The 18,345-nt window shown below is 37.6% G+C and overlaps 1 protein-coding gene across 34 annotated transcripts in view; it reads left to right on the top strand.

Annotated features, from left to right (window-relative positions):
• The window catches only part of LOC578978, an 80,425-nt gene extending 65,304 nt beyond the window's left edge, over window positions 1-15,121 (top strand). For 31 of the 34 annotated variants that reach the window (XM_030976202.1, XM_030976216.1, XM_030976201.1 and 28 more), the window contains 14 exons: window positions 160-414; window positions 648-902; window positions 1,138-1,392; window positions 1,898-2,146; window positions 3,525-3,776; window positions 4,510-4,770; window positions 5,082-5,333; window positions 5,798-6,046; window positions 7,790-8,044; window positions 9,573-9,656; window positions 11,485-11,529; window positions 12,203-12,304; window positions 12,774-12,908; window positions 14,082-15,121. In XM_030976202.1, coding sequence (XP_030832062.1) covers window positions 160-414; window positions 648-902; window positions 1,138-1,392; window positions 1,898-2,146; window positions 3,525-3,776; window positions 4,510-4,770; window positions 5,082-5,333; window positions 5,798-6,046; window positions 7,790-8,044; window positions 9,573-9,656; window positions 11,485-11,529; window positions 12,203-12,304; window positions 12,774-12,908; window positions 14,082-14,299 — 2,867 coding nt within the window. In that variant the 3' untranslated portion in view covers window positions 14,300-15,121. The remainder of the gene's footprint in view (window positions 1-159; window positions 415-647; window positions 903-1,137; window positions 1,393-1,897; window positions 2,147-3,524; window positions 3,777-4,509; window positions 4,771-5,081; window positions 5,334-5,797; window positions 6,047-7,789; window positions 8,045-9,572; window positions 9,657-11,484; window positions 11,530-12,202; window positions 12,305-12,773; window positions 12,909-14,081) is intronic. The other 3 variants (XM_030976203.1, XM_030976205.1, XM_030976204.1) reach the window with 3 other exon arrangements.
• The last annotated feature ends 3,224 nt before the right edge of the window (window positions 15,122-18,345 follow it).

Here is an 18,345-nt window from a genome sequence, read left to right as displayed (position 1 = left end):
CCAAATGTAGATCAAAATCTTACCAAAGGACATTAGTGCCGCGGCGGGACTTGGACCGCGGACCTCGACAGTCCGGTGATATAGCAACTCGACCACGGAACCTCTACATAATATGTTTCCATATCATTTATGAATTTCATAATTCCTTTTGCCTGACAGTGATCAACGCAGACAACACCGACCCTGTGGTTAGCAACTGCCCAGAATCAATCTTCTTGACCGTTGGCGCCGGCGTGACCGGCGTTCCTGTGGTCTGGACCGAACCAACTGCTGTAGATGAGACCAGTGCTGTCACTGTCTCCCAGAGTGCATCACCAGGAGACAACTTCAACATCGGACCGACCGTTGTCAGCTACACCTTCACTGATGCAGCTGGAAACGATGCCTTCTGTTTCTTCACAGTGACCATCACAGGTAGGTTCCCTGACGGGGAAAAGCAATTAACTTTCATGTCCGTATTTTCCCCGGTGTATGAACAGCTTTACTGAAAGAGATTTCTAAATAATGTCTTTGAAGGAAAAGACATTGTTAACAACAAATGCGTGCTGTGTACTGTTTTTTCCCATTCTGATTTCAGATAAGTATTCCAATTTAAAGATATATTTCCATATCATTAAATGAATTTCATTATCCACATTACCTGACAGTGAACAACGCAGACAACACCGACCCTGTGGTTAGCAACTGCCCAGAATCAATCTTCTTGACCGTTGGCGCCGGCGTGACCGGCGTTCCTGTGGTCTGGACCGAACCAACTGCTGTAGATGAGACCAGTGCTGTCACTGTCTCCCAGAGTGCATCACCAGGAGACAACTTCAACATCGGACCGACCGTTGTCAGCTACACCTTCACTGATGCAGCTGGAAACGATGCCTTCTGTTTCTTCACAGTGACCATCACAGGTAGGTTCCCTGACGGGGAAAAGCAATTAACTTTCATGTCCGTATTTTCCCCCGGTGTATGAACAGCTTTACTGAAAGAGATTTCTAAATAATGTCTTTGAAGGAAAAGACATTGTTAACAACAAATGCGTGCTGTGTACTGTTTTTTTCCCATTCTGATTTCAGATAAGTATTCCAATTTAAAGATATATTTCCATATCATTAAATGAATTTCATTATCCCCATTACCTGACAGTGAACAACGCAGACAACACCGACCCTGTGGTTAGCAACTGCCCAGAATCAATCTTCTTGACCGTTGGCGCCGGCGTGACCGGCGTTCCTGTGGTCTGGACCGAACCAACTGCTGTAGATGAGACCAGTGCTGTCACTGTCTCCCAGAGTGCATCACCAGGAAACAACTTCAACATCGGACCGACCGTTGTCAGCTACACTTTCACGGATGCAGCTGGAAACGATGCCTTCTGTATCTTCACAGTGACCATCACAGGTAGGTCCACTGACGGGACGGGGAGGAGCATTTAACTCTCATATCCATGCATAGTTTGCCCCTTTGTATACTCTTTCATCAACATTTTCTACCAACTTTTTGAAATTGCTATCCTGGTTAATTCACAACGTGGTCGGAGCAGCTGTTCGTTATGTCATGCAATCGATTATCCATAACTTGAATCGTCTTATTAAGAGTCGCTCATCGCGTCTTACCTTATTCTTGAACTTCTATCATAATCTGTAGAACTCTATACCTGATTGATTCTACAGTCAAAATTATTTGAGATCCTTCTGTATTGATTAAGCTACAAGTCTTGATGAATATGCCTATGGTATATCTAGATCTTGCAATCTATTTGTATACACTTACTCATATATATTCTATCACTCTTTTGGGTATTCACATACCTATTTATCTGCCTATTACCTTTCATCATTTATATCTCTTTAATCCATCGATCCTGTCCATCATACATTATATCGCTTCGGCTTATTCAAAACAGCCGCTTCAGATAACACCCCGCCGATGATAAGCGGGTGTCCAGGGGACATCATTGCCACGGCTGGCATCTCCTCCAACACTGTGGTCACTTGGGAAGAGCCCATTGCATTTGATGACTCTGGCTCAGTAAGCGTCACAAGGAACCTGGCCCCCGGATCATCTTTTCCCGTTGGCACAACAGAAGTTATTTACACCTTCACAGATGAATCGGGCAACACAAACTTCTGTGCTTTTGATGTCACTGTTATTGGTAATTCTTGGTTATTACAGCACCGCACTTGTCTGCACTTTTTTCGAAAGTTGCTTTAAAAGATCGATCAGTGTGATCAGGAATAGAATGGATAAAGATTTAATTAGATCTGTGCACGATTTCAATTAGGTATTTTGAACCAAATATGTGTTGGCAACACCCTATTTCTGATCTTGTTTCCAATTATTTCCTTTCCACTTCTCACTTTACACTTTACTTTCTCAGTGTACTTTGTTTCCTTTACACCTGTCATCTCACAGCTGCCACTGATAACATTAGATTGTTTATCAGTAATTGTCCAAATGCCATAAGTGTCACTATCCCATTGGGATCCATCGGAGTCGCTATTACATGGACTGAGCCAACAGCCACAAATAGTTTTGGCTCGGTTGCAACCAAATATGCTAGTTCTCCTGGAGATATCTTCAATGTCGGCACAACTTTAGTCATAGATATACTTTCACTGATGATTCAGGGAGCTTTGAAGTGTACCTATTCACTGTCGTTGTGGACGGCTGTGTTCTGCGTTCTGCTCACCCAGTGCACAAACATAGAATGCACCTTCCTGTATTCTTGAATTTTCATTCACTTTGATCATTGTTATTCAGATGTTATTGTTTAATCTTACCAATGTTATGGAACTGTTGGTGAGAATGGAGTTTCTGCGAACATGTGAGGATCGTGTTTATGTCCATTTATTGGCTTCCATTTCATTCTATGGATCAACCTGGTTTCTGTGAATTTCTGCTCGTATACAAAGTTTTTCTTGCATTGTTCAGTCATTTTCACTTTTTTTCATCTCGATTCCGCTTGATTCCATGGGTCTGATGATCTGACCTTTCGCTGGATCTCGATAATGGCCATATTGGCTATATTTATCATTTTTGAAAATTCCACTTGTCTCTAGAGGAGCTTACCAAAAAGCATTCTCATTTTTCATTGCATTTTGCAGAATATTTGAATTTTCTTCTGGTCTATATATTCAACGGCAATCACTGGTTTATAAAGGTTAATACTTGTCACTGAAGTCGATTGTTATTGTACTCTCTGGAGGACTCGTGGGAAACCTGACATTTGGTGAAGTGATACTTTTGGTATCAATGGTATACAAACTTCCATCTGTTTATCTGTATGCATCATTTACAGGTAAACAATATATCTGTACCAGTACGACCTGATCGATGTGTCTTCCCATTTCAGACTCGCTTTGCAATCCATTATCCCTACATCAGTTGGTATAACCGATCCTGTCATCATCGGGGGTCCCGTTGATATTAGAGTAGCTATCCAAAATGAAACTACCGGAGTCCCTGTCACATGGACTGAGCCCTCGACTACTGATCATTAAATGAATTTCATTATCCCCATTGCCTGACAGCGAACGTTGACAACACCGACCCTGTGGTTATCAACTGCCCAGGAAGCATCTCCTTGACCGTCGGTGCCGGCGTGACCAACGTTCCTGTGGTCTGGACCGAACCCACTGCTTTGGATGAGACCAGTGCTGTCACCGTCTCCCAGAATGCACAACCAGGAGACAACTTTAACCTTGGATCGACCGTCGTCAGCTACACGTTCACGGATGCAGCTGGAAACGATGCCCCCTGTACCTTCACTATTACCATTACAGGTGAGATCCGCTCTTGACAATAACCTGAGCAGTGCTTGAGAGGGTTAGCATACAAGTATACACTGTCTTGAGAGGTTCTGGTTTAAACTTTGGGCAAGAGGTGACTCTAATAGTATATACTATTAGAGTCACCGAGGCCCATATGTTTAACCAGTACCTCGAAAAAGGCAGGGTATATTTGTTTTATATCCTGCATCAACTATAAAAAAATTGTATGGAATTAAATAAAAAACATTAACAAATTAATCAAAAAATCAACAACAAGAAAACAAAAAAATTACCATTTAAAATTTGAAATTAAATAAGAAAAATTATCCACAAAAATAGTACTCCCAAATAGTATTTCTACTCCAACTTACTTTTTCAGAGCAACCTTAAAATGGTAGGAATTTTTCTGGTCACGTAAAGAGCTTTCAATCAATAAAAAACCAATAAATTTTGTTCATGCTATGGACGGCTGTTTCCATTCCAGAATATCAATGACGCACTATCTCTTTGGACCAAGAACATCTTATGTGGAAAATTACTGCACATCATTCATTGTATTAAATATTCTTTAGTTATATTCATAGATTAATCGTCAGTACTAACTAGAAATGATAGCGAGCATTAGTTCACTTCGCAATTCGAGAAGCTACCCCTTTTTATTAACCTTTTTATTGTGACACGCATATTCCTGGAGTATGACATAATTGTAAACTGTAATGTAACATTTTGTTTCCCTGTGTTTCAGCCCAATCAGCTGGAGATAACACAGCACCCGTGATCAGTGACTGTCCTAATGACATCATCTTGAATGTCCCTGTCGGCGTCACCAGCGTTCCCTTGACCTGGAATGAGCCGACTGCTATTGATGAAACCAGCGCGGTGACGGTCACTCGTACTGCAGCTCCTGGAACATCGTTCACTGCTGGAACCTCAACGGATGTTATTTACACCTTTACCGACGCTTCTGGCAATTTTGATGACTGCATCTTCACTGTCACACTGTTTGGTAAGGTTTGGTTTTGTGAGTCAGGTATGGGTGTTGGCACAGGTTGGAGGTTTTAACTGTTGACAAATCATGAACCCTATTCCTGGAATGTAATATACTGTCATGTTGGAAACATGAATAAATTTGAAATTTAAATTTAAATTTAATTTAACATGTATCAGGCAAGGAGAAAGATAAACACAGGCTTCAGTTTCCTGCAGTTCGTATCAGGACTGCATGACTAGACTATGTATCGATTTTTTTTTCTTCAAATACTTAGAGATTCTGACAAATATTGAAAAGAACCTGTATGACCCTTCTATCCCTTACAGCTTCCAACAGTGACCTCACTCCTCCTGTCATCAGTGGATGCCCCTCGGACATCACAGCCTTTGTGACTCCAGGAGTCGCCAGCACTGCCGTGTCCTGGACCGCACCCACGGCTGTTGATGCGGTGTCTACTGTGTCCTTTACCACAACAAATGCCCCAGGAAGCCAGTTCAACCTTGGAAGTACCCAGGTTATGTACACCTTCACAGATGTAGCAGGAAACGATGCATTCTGTATCTTCAATGTTAACGTTGGTAAGACCACTTTGACCAATATCATATTCAGAGTTTTCTTTAAATCTCTTAAATAAATGTTTGAATTTGATAACACAGGTCCTGAACGAGTTCCAAATGAAGGAAAATGCCACTACTAGCCGCAAATCTCTACCAGATTGAAAGGGCTATCTAAAACCATCAAAATGACATTCTTCTTATTTGTTTTATGCTCTGCTCTTTTGCTCATTCTTTATATTGGAGTGTGATTTTTTTTTCCTATTACAATTTTTAATTAATCTTTTGGAAAAAAATATTGCCTATTCTAAAGTGGTCACTATCTTATCTGTCTTCTACTTCTCTCCGTATATAGCACCGTGAATATCCAGTTGTATGAGCGATGCAATAATTCCTATGTATACATCACCATTTGCCTATATAACATAACATGAATACACAATCGTAACTATTGTCCATCATAAATTATGAATGTTCTTTTCTGCTAGCATCTGATAATACTCTGCCCACGATTGCTGGCTGTCCGAGTGATATTGTTCAGACCATTGCCGAGGGCACGTCCAGCGTGCAGGTCACGTGGACCGAGCCGACTGCAAGTGATGCCGCAGGGGGGCTGGTGATGGAAGAGTCAACAGCCTCACCAGGAGCCGTCTTCTCTATCGGGGTCACCCCCGTTACATATACCTTCACTGATAGTTCAGGCAATTTTGCACAGTGCACATTTAATGTCGTTGTTTGTGAGTATGATTCGAATAAACCCCTTTTCACTTTTTTCATTCCAAAAGAACCTGAACAACAATGTCAACATGGCTACGAATATATATGGTGGTCTAATGCTAACTAATAATAATAATAATAATATTTAGTTTTTATATAGCGCTTAATACAAATGTCTCTAAGCGCTTTACAAAACGTGATAAATACGAGAGAATTCTCAAAAGGAACTTGTGTATAATAGAAACCGTACATAATACATTGAAAGTGAACACTGATATTATGCCTTTCATCGTAACATAATTTACCAAAATAAATCACATTTATCTACCTATTATTGCTTAGTCCTCCAGACATCGAATTAAAAAAGTCACAGTTGTGCATACCGCACCCCAAGACCCCGCTATACCACCTGTCACGTGCGCACCACACACCCATGCAACTTCCTCTCTCTTTTCCGCAGTCAATCGATAAGGAGTACAGATAAGTCACTCGCGCAAAATTTGGAGTTTTTGACTCCTAGCAGCGTTTTGGGTGCCTATCTTTCTGTAATTTCCATTTCCATTTTGTCTTTATACAATTTGATAAAATGGTGTATTCAATAGATCCCTTATTATTTATATAGTATTTATAGAGTATAATCATAATTGAACATTATTTAGAAAACCTAATTCTAAATCACACCCATTATGCATGTCACATGTTTCATGACGAAGGATAGTATACACGTCATAAAATAGTGTAAATGTTATCTAAGGTAGATGATAAAGTAGCCTAAACCTTTAACAAAAATCAGGAGTTCTGAATTTCATGTCAATGAAATTCAAAATTCAATCTCCATACATGGTTTCCTCATCCATGTTTCTTAAACCGTTATTTTGTGGTCTTTATCTTTTCCTCCTTTTTTCCACCTTTTTTCCACCTTTTTTCCACCTTTTTTCTACCACTAGGTATTGTACAGCCTCAGTTAATAACTACATGCCTTCATAATTCTAAGAATTTTGTTTTTACTTTAGTTTCTCTAACATAGTTTGCGCATTCTATTTTGTCCTTTGCTCACTTTCTATTTTAGGAACTGTCTCAATTTCCTTCGTAATTTGTTATTTTCCTTAATATATAAAATTTATATTCCATTTTTGTCCATTAACACATTGTATTGCATGTTTTTATTGCTGATCGCTACCATCATCTTTTTGGTCAAACTGGTATCTCTATATGTTGGTGTTTTTTTTTAACCTAGCCTCATTTCATTTGCAGTTATCATGGAGACCGTCTCACCACCATGGAAGAAAGATAGATTAACAACAATAGAAGACAACATCCATTTGTAGTTACCAGGAATGCAGGGATGACAGATCATAGACAGAAATCATCTAGACAACAGCAAACATGCACATTCAGCAACATTATCGTCATCATCATAGTGCAGTTTAATGGCATGAATACTTCAAAGTAGATTTTTGTTTGGGATCTAAGACACTATTGACCAATTAGAGAAAGTGAATAAGACAACCTCTGATTGAACTGAGCAACATAAACATCTCAGTCGAAGATTCTTAAGGAAATCGAAGTTGCGAAGATGATTTACTTAAAAGTCTTCAGTAGATGTTTGGCATGCTTTGGTTCCATTTCTTTGATCAAAGAGTGGCTTATGCAAGACGTACGGCCATATTATGTGCCACGTAAAGATTGCCAAGTGTTTTGGTGATGACATTCGGTCAAGAGGACAAAGAATTAATCCTTTCCTTCTCTTTCCCCATGTCCAGCAACCAGCAACACTGACAACACTGTTCCTGTCATCTCTGACTGCCCACTCGACCTCTCCATCTCCGACATTGGGCTCGATGGGTCACAGGTCGCCACTTGGGTGGAACCCACCGCCACTGATAACTCCGCCGTGACTGTGACCAGGACCAACGCACCTGGGAACAGCTTCCCTCTGGGCACCACTACAGTGACCTACACGTTCACCGATACCAGCAACAACTTCGCCATCTGCGAGTTCGATGTGGTCGTTACAGGTTTGTAAACTCTGCGGGGTTTCCTGATTGGACCCGTGTAAACTCTGTTCGCAGTCATTCTGTCATACCGCACACCTGTTCTGTTCTAAATATAACTTGCCCAATCCGTGTGTAATGATGCGTGAGCTTGTATTTAGTTTTGTAGAAATTCAAGTAGATGCCATGATGTCAAAATTGGAAACTGTACATGTGACTGCAAGTGCAGATTGACTTTATATTTCTTTAAAGCGTTATCAATCATTATAGGTCCCATTTGCATGAACATTGTGTATGTGACTCAAGAATAGTTTTCCTGTCACAGCGCTATGTTGCATGTGAGTTCATGTGTATTGTCTTTAAGGGTCCATGTCAACCATAATGATGTGTTACATGCATGGCCATTACAAACTTTTGTATTACACTACAGCTTACATAGCTGAGGAGTTAACCTATACATTGAAATCTGTTTAAGGGTTAGGCAATTCCGGCCCATTTGCAAGCTAAATTGATTAAACAGAGGAAAATCTATAGCAAACAGTGAAAGTGTTATCAAAAACGTATGGCAAATAAGAAAGTTATGGAATTTTAAAGTTTTAAATTTTAATTTTAAAGTTGGTATAATTTCATGAAACAGTGATAATTATGTTTTACATAGGCTGTTTACATAAATTTGACAAAACAATATTATTTTTCTGCTCTGGAAAAAACATGGCTGGAATCTTCATGGAATACATGCATGAGCAAAATCACTTTTACGGTAATTTATTGTAATACGGTAAAAGAAAAATATCATACAGGTGGGTCTCCCCCCAAAAAACTAATTTTTTTTAAACAAAATATATGGGGAATTGTGAGGGGATGACATCAATTTGCTAATTTGCATACAGCCAATGTAATGCATGAAATTATGCAAAACTTTGAAATTCAATAACTTTCCTCTTTTTTTGGGGGGGGGGCCGATTTCGATAAAATTGTCACTGGTTTGTTTGTTTATTTTTTTCTCCAATTTAGTCACTTCAATTTGCAAATGGGTCGGACTTGCCCTTTAACCTTTTAAGATAAAAGATTGATCGTTGTCTTTGTTCTATGTTCATATTATTTTGTTTTAATCCTGTCAATTGATTAGTTTTGTGTGTTATACATTGTAGTTGAGACTAAAGACAAGAAGTCTCGATTGTTTTTGATACTGCGCATGTTTATGTTTGTAATTTTCCATCATAAACTCACTCTTATTTTCGACTCTTTAACATCTACTCAATGCATATTTTGCATTACTGTACTATCAGCTAGCTCCACTTACCTACTTCTATGAAATAAACAACACTACTAATCTTTTAAAATTGGATTTATATGCTTCATTTGGGTATTATAGTGGCTTTACAAATCTGCTGCTCACTTTTAAAAGTCTTCAAACTCGATAGGAAATAGTATTGTATATGGCACATGTCTAATTATTGGAATACGTTTAAAGCAGTTTGTATCCACCCACTTTCTCCTGCAATATTTTTGCCACATTAATTCTTCATTTTCTTCCGTACCCCCATTTCAGCGAGCACACCATGTGACAGCAACCCTTGTCCCGCGGACGAACAATGCTTCTACAGTGCTGACACGTACCTCTGCTTACCACAAGGTGCGCTTTTTATACGAAACACAAACAAAAATAAAAAAATAAAGAGTCCAAAATGACCTTGATGATGGGTTTGTACTTTAATAGTTTGAAATGCAGTTTGTATTGCACTTTGCTTGAATGTAGGTGCAGTGTGTCTTGATTTGTTCATCGGCTCATCTTTGATTGAAACAAATTAAGCTTTAAATTCATTTACTTGAACTTTGTCTAAGTACCATCCTATTTGATGATAATAAATTGAACAGTTTTGTTCAGGGTCCTTGGCCATATAAATACAAAATCATTCAAAACATTAAATGTGTAAACCAGGAAATGAAATTTGTTGGGGGAAGATGTTCAAAACAATTTCATCTCTATACCTCAATTTAATCATGAACCAGCTAAATGACATTTGGATATACATTGCACACTACATGGTCTTGTGAAAACAGTTATGTGTTTATTGCTTCAGAATTTTTTTTTAAATGAGAGTAAATCGGTTTTCTGCCGATTCAATTCGTTTGATGTGTTGTGTAAAATCTGTTTTTTATCTCGCTTTGTCTTGGTCTCTCTCTCTCTCTCTCTTTTTCTCTCTTTCTAATTTTATTTTCCTTGTATTTTTTCTATACTATAGCTTTCCATTCTCTTATCCATCTTAGCCTCTTATAAAGAAGTTTATATCTTTGGAACTAAACCACATTAGGTTGTGAAAAAGTATCTTGTAGGGTCAAACACATTCCCTAGGAATTGAAATGATTTATTTGCCCCTTTTATTAGTGCCCAATGAACACTTAAGTTAAATGAATCTGAAGCATGCAACACTGGTACTGTTTTTATGGTTTAAAAAAGGTAAGAAAAAGAAGTACATGACCTATTCGAGCAATCTGCAATACTTACTGCACTAAAAATTACAAAGATCCATCATATTTTGCTTCTGCAGTTCATGCACCCAAAAAGTAATTCAGACTCTGGTCTGTTTGTACTTGTAATTTATGGTATGAAAGAAGTTTCAGTTTGTATTTTTAATGGTTGTCCTTTTTTTAAAGCTGAGATTAAAAGATAACTCTTTTCTGACAGATATAGCCCCATAGCGGGGGAAGTACGATGCAGATCGGGGAAGGGTAATTCATTAGTTAACCCTTAGTAGCCATTTCACCCCATGCAAATGTTTGCGTCAGGCCTACTTAGATTCTTTGAATTTTTAACATGTATATGCATCGCCAAACACAGTCATACACATCATTATTTAGGGAATGCATAATACTAAGCACAACAAAGCTAGTTGCCTTAGGTCTCTCTTTCCTAGCTTTTTATGCAATCCCATAATGAAAGCCTATCCACCATCCATGTCTTTATGATCTCCTTGTGTTCTAGCTTTGTTGGTCCATTCTTTCTTTCACTATGAGTTTTTCTTTTGCTTTTTCACCTGTCCCTGCATGCACTTTCATCTTGTGTTAACTGTTCCTAATAAATGCCATGATAGATTCGAAGAATGCATTTCCATTATTTTTCTTGAGATACCAACTTGCAATATGTTTATTTGTAAAGCGTAGTAGAAAGTTTTAGCTAGATTGAGTCGTATTCTTTCATCCATAAATATGTACAGTAATATAATGTTAGAAGCATTTATCACTTTGGCAATATTACAAAATAAGATGAGTATTTGGAAATTTTCATTTATTAAACCCTGAACTTTTAGTAAAAATACTTAAACGTCTGATTCCAAATTAGGTAAGATCGCACAGTAAATGATATAATATTACCATGTACTTTCCAGAAGTACAAGAGTGCTATGGTTAGGAAAACAGAAATTAATTTTCAAATTGTTTTTCTTATTGTATTTGTTTTCTAGTTGCTGGAAGGAGGCGAAGGGGAGCTGACGGTATTTCTATGGCTGGTATGTATTGATATAGTTAGAAAACCTTTTAATGGTGGATGACTATGATCCAGAAGAAGAACGCAACAAGAGAGAAAGTGAATTTATTGTTTTAATATCAAGCTTGGAAAATTAATATGAACCTATGTAAATGTCATTTGAAGAATATTCCATGCTGTATCGGAATACTGAGCAATTTTTAAAATGATAAAAAATAACCATATTATTGTTAGCCTGTTATGTTGATTATAACGAGACTTCTTCAGGCTTTTTTGTTTTTGCTTCACTGATTCCTCGGCATGTGAATGATACCTTTCTCACGTAATGAATGGAGATATATCTTTGTAATATGCAAAATATGGAGGTGTAACTGTCTAGTGGATATATCGCCAGACTGTGGGTTTTATGGTTCGCGGTTCAGGTCCTGTCGTGGCACTTTTATGTCCTTTGGCAAGACATTAATCTACGTGGCCATATGTACTTGACCCAGGTGATGTAATACCTGGCTGTAAGCAATTTCTGGAAATGCTAGAGCGCCTTAATGGCAGCCATTCTAAAACCGTGTAATACTTCTGGGGGCCAGGAGTGTCTGAAAGAAATGATTGCTGTTCAAGAACCCACTTTTATGATGATTATTGTCGATTATTATGACATATCATTATCATAAATATATTTACACCTTCTTTGTTTACAGAAGACTGTCCTTGTCTGAACGATGGCCTGTGCGAGAAGGATCACAATGATAACAACAGATGCATCTGCAAACCAGGCTTCTTCGGACCACTCTGCGAAAATGGTGAGTTCTGATGATTATAGTATATTATTGGTTGAATCGAAAAGAACTTATTCAAAGTAATAGGCGATGATTCGAACTCAAACTCAGATCCCCAAATTCTATTTCATTGAAAGGTCAACACTGGATTGGTTTAAAGTTTGTTCAAAGTTTTGTCTTTCAAAAAGGTAAACAATGAGGTGATTTAAGGTATCTGTGTGTGCTTTCTATGGAGTTCAGATCAGTGTGTGGAAACTCATGTATTACATAAAATAAGGCCTAAGAATGTTTGAATAAGATTTATTGAAAGGTATGAGATTTACATTTGTATTATTGCCCGGACAAATCTACTTGCTTCAGATCCTTGTTATTTCCATTACCCCTCAAAAAAAAAACAGTAGGCGGCTATAGAAAATGATTTGAGTATTAAAATGATAACACTATTCTGAAGCTCAAAACCTCATGCCCGTTTCTGCTATACAATGTTTTACAGAAATTATGGTCCTCGACCCGTGCCAGCCCAACCCCTGTGGTAGTAATGGAACATGCCGACATACCCCTCGAGGAAGCACCCTCTCCTTTATCTGTGACTGTGCACCCGAATACAGCGGCCGATACTGTGAAAAGAGTAAGCATCTTGTCATAGTCCTAAAAATTCCATTGTGTTGCACACTCGAATGTAAATACAGTGAGGAGCAGTGATACTGTTGATTAAAGATTCAAGATATCTTTTTAAACCGTTACCATAAAAATATAAAATCAATAATATAAAGTACAGTATGGAATATGGAAAGGACCAAAAGAAAAGCAAGACAGTACACACTTGACTGTTTAACACTAATAGGCCGGGGGGGGGCATTATGGCCCCCCCCCCCCCCCCCTCCACGAATTTTCCGATTGCTCGGAACGCATATGGATGGCGCCCCGCCGCTCGCTGACTTTTTTCTTTCGAGTCTTGCGCAACTTTTACAAAACATATGGAAAAGTCATCTGTCCTAAAAACAGATCAAACATGGGTTATTGGGTCTTGTTTCAAGTTTAGGTGGTTGTTTAGGAGTCTAAATAGTTGAATTGTAGTAAGAAATAAAATAAAACAAAAAAAACAATGAAATACATAAGAAATTATCAAAACAAGGGATAACATAAGGAATAAGCTGGCTCTTCCAAATTTTTTGTTGTATTATTATTCAGAATGGTCTAATGAATATATGTAGTGAAAAAGAATGCTTAAATATGAATAATATATGATTTATGGGTAAAAATGTGATTTTTATGACTTTATTTGCATAAATTACCATAAATATGCAAATGAGTGAATTTTTCAAAAAATTGAAATTATCATATTATTCTATACACTTCACTTGACATGCGTGCAAATTTTCGCGTCGATCGGCCGCTTTGCGGTCGATATCTTAAGGGGGGCCATAATGCCCCCCCCCCCCCCAGCCGTACTAAGACCTCAAATAGCCGGCCTTTTTAGGGTTAACATTGAACATTTTGTACAAATTGGCACTGTTTTTCACAGGGTTATTAAAGCCTACATTGCTTTTTCACCAAGTTGCTGTTAAATTAAATTGCAATTCATTTATAACTCTACATAAATACGCTCGTATCTCCATTATATCAAATCATTTGTATATATTCACACATCTAAGTCTTAAGAGTGGAAAGTTTAATGAGACGACATTTGACACGTGATGTCACAGCATGCAATTTAAATAACTAAGATGACCGTGTATCTTTTTCATAACTGACCTTCTCGCTCTGTTTGACATTGTATTCGTACTCATTGTCATTGCAGTGGTTATGAATTCCTTCACCGATGAGCAGACGACCAAGGAGCTACAGCAGATCATCAAGAACCAGACCTGGATGTCTTGGGCTTTCCTCACCGGGTGCTTCATCCTCGTCATCACCATCCTCCTCCTCCTTGTTGGCCTCGCCTGCATCGTCCCTCGCTACAGGTCGTCGATACGTACTGGCAAGCCGGCACTGGATGAGATAACCCTAGTCCAGTAATTAGTCGGAGAATAATGGCAGATTGGGATAAAACTGCCATAGAGTGTGGTCATTGACTTGCAAATGTCCAACCTGGATAAGACTTGCTCTATTCTGCGGCAATCGGAGTCGATATATACTTTATTTTATGTTATTCCCATCCTGTTAAAGATATATATGTATACTTATATATTCTTTAAATGTTTTTGTTTTATATATTTAGATAGCAATGCAAGTATATTGCATTGATTCCTTTGTAGAATAAGCAGTATGGTAACTATTACATATTGACAGATGCCGTGTGGGACAGAATTTCTTTTAATGTCTCCAGCACCAACGTATACAATACATTTTGTTCAAACTGTTGCTGGTGTATATAAAGGTTATTATTTGATAGACATCATTTTTACAATGAAATCTGAAATGTTTCTATTTGTTTTTCTCACAGACACTTTTATAATCATACTGCTTTAGAATAGCAGGCCATGTCTTGTAATGTCGAGTGAAATGAAAGGCAATAGGTAAAGATGTCGTTTTACTGCATAGCACATATTTATGAACTTGTTAGCTTCTGGTTATAAACGCAGCTTCTTAGTTTGTGAATATTTTCTGTATCTTTTATTTTTGAATAATTCTCGTTCTCTGCGTATCTAATTATTTCTGAGCATCTTACAAAAGAGTGATTTAAAAAAATATAATGATTCATAGAATCAAATTCTTAACTTTTACTTAAAGTTTTGTTATCACATTTGCAAAGTTTTTTCTTGCATGATGTGTTTGTAATTTTTCTACGGCACAGTGATTCATCCTGACAATAATAAAATGAATTTGAATGAACCATAATAAACTTGCATGTCATGTTTTGCCTGCGTAGCCTACATGTAGTTAATGCAGTCACAAAGGCTTTATCTTTTATATGATATTTTGAACAACCAAAGAGAACAGAGCACCATGAGGACTGTTTTTGTTGTATTACCATGAGCAAGAAAGGAAGATAAAGAGGCAGAAAGAGGACAGGAAAAAAAGACAAAGGGAGAAGAGGGAGAGGGAGAAATAGTATAGATGTGAGAGAAATGAGAGTATTTCTTTGTAAAGTTGAAGAAAACCTATGACCAATGAAAGGAAGAATAAGTGAGTGTTCAATGGTTTGATTAAATATCAAAGGTGGGTGCGAATTACGTTAAAGTCTGCGTGAGTGTGTGTGTGTGTGTGTGTGTGAGAGAGAGAGTGTGTGTGGTGTGTGTGTGTGTGACTGCTTCTGCAAAAAGCTTATGCAATGCATTTCATTGAATACATTCAACTCATTCTCTCACTCCGCTAATCCCAACATAATACATACTGTGGGCATCACTTTGGCGCAAGTCGTTGTTTGCACTCTCGCAAACAATGCCTCCTGTTCACACAAGCGTGAATACATACCACACAAAAATGATACAAAATGATTTGGGATAAATCGCTCTTTCATTCCATTCTCATAAGTGCCTTTTTTAATCTCTAGTAAGTTCCCCTTTTTAGGTACGTGAAGCGGCCCTTTTCACTTTTGATAAGCAACCCCTTCATCTCTGTTAATTGCCCTATTCACATTTGAGAGGTTCCCCTTTTGCTTTGACAAGTTCCCCTTTCCCTTTGAAAAAGTGCCCCTTCCCCTTTTACTAACCCTTTTTAACTCAAATAAGCGCACCTTATATTTTCACATGTGCCCCCGTTCCTTTTTTAAAAGTGCCCCTTTTCCTTATAAGTGCCCCATTTAAAAAAGAGCTCCTTTCCCTTTTCATAAGTGCCCCTTCTCATCTCTTGTAAATGACCCTATTCAATTCTGAGAGATACTCGTTTTACTTTGACAAGTGCCCCTTCCCCTCCTGATAAGTGCTCTTTGAATCTCTTATAAATCGTATAATTATCCACGAGGGTAACTGTCCTCTTCGGGGGTAATTGTCCAAAGGGGGTAATTGTCCTCTGGGCGGGAGGGGGGGGGGGGATAAATGTCCTCGGGGGGGGGGGGGTAATTGTCCTCGAGGGGTAACTTTTGGGGATAATTTTCCGGGGGTGATTGCCAAGGGGGTAATTGTCCTAGAACTCTTGTAAATGCCCCTTTTATTTTGACACGTCCCCCTTTTCCCTTCCTAAAAATGTTCTTTTTCCTTCTTGTAAGTTCCCCTTCCCCTTCTCATAATTACCCCTTTTCATCTTTGTTAAATGCCTTGTTTATTTTAACATGTGCCTCTTTTTTTTTAAAAAAGCCACCTCCCCCTTTTTATACTAGCCCCCTTTCACTGCCGATAAATTCCCTTATTAAAATCTGATCGGTGCCCCTTTTCTTTCAACAAATGCCCATTTTTCTTTATCATTGGTGCCCCTTTTTCATTCTCATAAGTGCCTCTTTTCATGTATGGTCAGTGCCCCTTTTCAGATGCGATAAGTGCCACTTTTCACCTCTGATAATTATCAATTTAACAATGATATATACCCCTTTTCCCTTCCTAATAAGGAACCTATTCCCTTTTCATAAATACCCCCTTTCACTTCTTATAAATGCCCCTATCAAAATCTGACGGGTGCCTCTTTTCCGTCGACAAATGCCCATTTCCTATTCTCATAAAAATCTCTTTTCATCCCTGGTGCGTGCCCCTTTTTTTAGGTATAAGAAGTGCCCCATTTTCACCTCTGATAATTAGCCCCTGTATTTTGACACGTGCTCCTTCTCTTTTCTAATACGTGTCTTAAACCTTTTGATTAGTGTTCCCTTTTCCTCTCATCATTAAACGTGCCCCTAATTTCAAGCGACTAAGAGCAATTTCCCCAAAAGCTCGCTCGCTACGCTCGCCCGTAGTTATAGCTGATATAAGTATGTAACTTATCAAAGGTCTTTCAAGTCTTCCGTTATGAGAATGTGCTTATAACCCCATTAGGATTGGGTCTTTCCACTTTTTAAGATGTAATTTTTAAAGAATTTTTAAGAATGTAATTCTTAAAAGTTTTCCCCGATCGCTTTGCTCGCTCGCAAATGAATGTTCAGACCATCACACCCAACTGCAAAATTTGATGCTTAAGCAATATCTTATATGATGTATAAAGAGAAACAAATATTGAAATCATCCCTGATAATGTAATCACAATATAGGGGGATTTTTTTTTAGACATTGGTATATACCAATGTCTACAAAATTGTATATTTTTGCTTCGTCGAGATTTCCTTTTGAAGGTGCCCTTTTTTTTCTTCTTTCAGCAAGTGCCCTTTTTTGTTGGTGCCAACACCCCCCACTTTGGAAGTCGCTACGCCGCCTCTTGCAATAGACGAATGGTTTTTAAAAGATAAATGATTTGTAAGAAGAAGAATGATTTGTGAAAAAGGTAAACAGTTTACAAAATAAGAATGGTTGTTAAAAAAACGAAATGTTTGCGAATAGACAAATGATCTGCAAAAATTAAGAAGAATAAATCATTAAAAAAAAAGTTTGCAAAAAGACGAATACTTTGGAAAAGACATGATATTTTATTGAAATAGGAATGATTTTCTTAAATTTGAAATCATTTCGTTGATACCCAAATACGTTTTAAAAAGATGTATCGTATTCTAATGTATCAAGTTATTAAACTTCATTGAAGTACATCAATAATCTGTTTATAAACATATAATTTATATAATAATAATAATAATAATAATAATAATAATAATAAATCATTTAAATCAATCATGAGTTACCATATAATGTAACAAATCAAGTTTCTGTTTGAAAACAGAGATATCATATAAATCAATTTACAATGCAGTGTATCAAAACAGAAGGAAAATTATGTACAGCAGAAAAACTTCTTCTTCTTGTAATAACATGACACATAATTTTTAAAGTAAATAATATTATGTACCATAATACATCCGAAGATTTAGGTGTACTAAAACCTAATATAGCAATTTCTAAATAAATTATAACTCATGCTATACAAAACAGATAAATGAGGTACATGGAATGCAATAGATCCCTAGATAATCGTTTCGCCTAAAATAAATGACGTAATAGTACCTATACTAAAGTATAGTATAGCATACTGTAAAATTTAACCAAAAA

The sequence above is a fragment of the Strongylocentrotus purpuratus genome, unplaced genomic scaffold (assembly GCF_000002235.5).
Source record: "Strongylocentrotus purpuratus isolate Spur 01 unplaced genomic scaffold, Spur_5.0 spur5_scaffold_8, whole genome shotgun sequence".
Lineage (NCBI taxonomy): Eukaryota > Metazoa > Echinodermata > Echinoidea > Camarodonta > Strongylocentrotidae > Strongylocentrotus > Strongylocentrotus purpuratus.
The sequence above is the reverse complement of the archived record's forward strand: the minus strand, read 5'-3'. Positions and strand labels throughout refer to the sequence as shown.